This window comes from Bison bison, unplaced genomic scaffold (genome assembly GCF_000754665.1).
Source record: "Bison bison bison isolate TAMUID 2011002044 unplaced genomic scaffold, Bison_UMD1.0 scf7180017845443, whole genome shotgun sequence".
NCBI classification, from domain to species: Eukaryota; Metazoa; Chordata; class Mammalia; order Artiodactyla; family Bovidae; genus Bison; species Bison bison.
The window spans coordinates 10379-12499 of record NW_011476016.1 but is presented as its reverse complement, the minus strand read 5'-3'; the positions used below and the strand labels follow the sequence as shown (position 1 = coordinate 12499).

Here is a 2121-nt window from a genome sequence, read left to right as displayed (position 1 = left end):
ATGGACTAAAGACCTAAATGAGAGACCAGAAACTATAAAGCTTTTAGAGGAAAACATAGGCAGAACACTCGATGACATAAAACAAAGCAAGACACTCTGTGACCCACCACCTAGAGTAATGGAAATAAAAACCAAAGTAAACAAGTGGTACCTGATTAAACTTAAAGGCTTTTTCACTGCAAGGAAACTATAAGCAAGGTGAATAGACAAACCTTGGAATCGGGGAAAATAATAGTAAATGAAACAACTGACAAAGGATTAATTTCCAAAATACACAATCAGCTCATACAACTCAATACCAGGAAGACAAACAACCCAATCAAAAAGTGGGGAAAAGACCTACACAGACATTTCTCCAAAGAAGACATACAGATGCCTAGCAAACACATGAAAAGATGCTCAACATCACTCATTATTAGAGAAATGCAAATCAAAACCTCACACCAGTCACAATGGCCATCATCAAAAAGTCTACAAACAATAAGTGCTGGTGAGGGTGTGGAGAAAAGGGAATGCTCTTGCACTGTTGGTGGGAATGTAAATTGATACAGCCACTATGGAAGATGGTATGGAGATTACTTATAAAACTAGGAATAAAACCACAACATGACCCAACAATCCCGCTCCTAGGAATATAACCTGAGGAAACCAAAATTGAAAAATACACCTGTATTCCATTGTTCATTGCCTCACTATTTACAACAGCCAGAGCATGGAAGCAACCTAGATGCCCATCCACAGATGAATGCATAAAGAAGTTGTGGTGCATATACCCCATGGGGTATTACTCAGCCATAAAAAGAACACATTTGAGTCAGTCCTAATGAGGTAGATGAACCTAGAGCCTATTATACAGAGTAAAGTAAGTCAGAAAAAGATAAATATTATATTCTAGTGTATATATATACAGAATCTAGAAAAATGGTTCTGAAGAATTCATTAATGAGCAGCAATGGAGAAACAGACATAGAGAATAGAATTATGGACATGGAGAGAGGGGAGGAGAGGGTGAGATGTATGAAAAGAGTAACATGGAAACTTACATTATCATATGTAAAATAGATAGCCAATGGGAATTGTCTATATGACTCAGAAAACTCAAACAGGGGCTCTGTATCAACCCAGAAGGTGGGATGGGGAGGGAGATGGAAGGCAGATTCAAAAGGGAACAGATATATGTATACCTATGATTGATTCATGTTGAGGTTTGACAGAAAACAACAAAATTCTGTAAAGCAATTATCCTTCAATAAAAAATAAATTTAAAAATATATAAATTATGAAAAGGAATCACTGAGTTATATACTTAGAAGTCTCTAATAAAGGCCAAAGTAATTTGTTACTAACCTTTTCGTAATTTCAGTTGGTACCCTGAGAGAAGTACAAGATAAAAGTTAGCCTGCTAGAAGTTTTCAACTCTCTAATATATTAGGTCCCTCTTTCTTGACAAATATTCTCACAACTCTGTTCCAAATTTGCTTTGTCCTGACCCCGTAAATGACTGGATTTAAACAAGGAGGAACAACTACATACAAATTGGCCAGGAGGATGTGAATGTAATGAGGAACATTTCTACCAAACCGGTGTGTCATAAAGGAGAGAAATGCTGGTGTGTAAAAGGCTAAGATGACACAGACATGTGAACCACATGTGCTGAGTGCTTTGAGTCTGGCATCCCTAGAAGGAAGGTGGAAAACAGTTTGTAGGATCTGAACATAGGAGAGGGCAATGAGGAGCAAGTCAAAGATCAGGGTAGCAATGGTAAATAAGCCATAGATGATGTTGACTCTTATGTTAGCACAAGCTAGACGAGCAATTCCCATATGCTCACAGTAGGTATGAGGAACAATATAACGTCCACAAAAGGGAAGTCTTTTAAGAAGTGGACAAAAGGGGATGGCAAGGAGGACTGGCCTCACCACTGCAACAGAGGCCATGATGGCTACCATTTTGTTGGTGAGGATAGTGGTATACCTCAGTGGATAACAGATGGCGACAAAGCGGTCAATTGCCATGGCCAGGAGTACACCAGATTCCATGCCTGTGTCGGTGTGGATAAAGAACATTTGGATGAGGCAGGCTTCAAAGCTTACCTTCCTATGGTTGAACCAGAAGATGGCC

At 38.9% G+C, this 2121-nt stretch overlaps 1 protein-coding gene across 1 annotated transcript; it reads right to left on the bottom strand.

Moving 5' to 3' along the window:
- Positions 1 to 1412: 1412 nt before the first annotated feature.
- Positions 1413 to 2120, bottom strand: LOC104984782 (olfactory receptor 52E4-like; the record flags this gene model as incomplete). Its single annotated transcript, XM_010834712.1, has 1 exon — positions 1413 to 2120. A coding segment is annotated over one exon (708 nt), but the record flags the coding sequence as incomplete, so codon positions are not given.
- Position 2121: the final 1 nt, after the last annotated feature.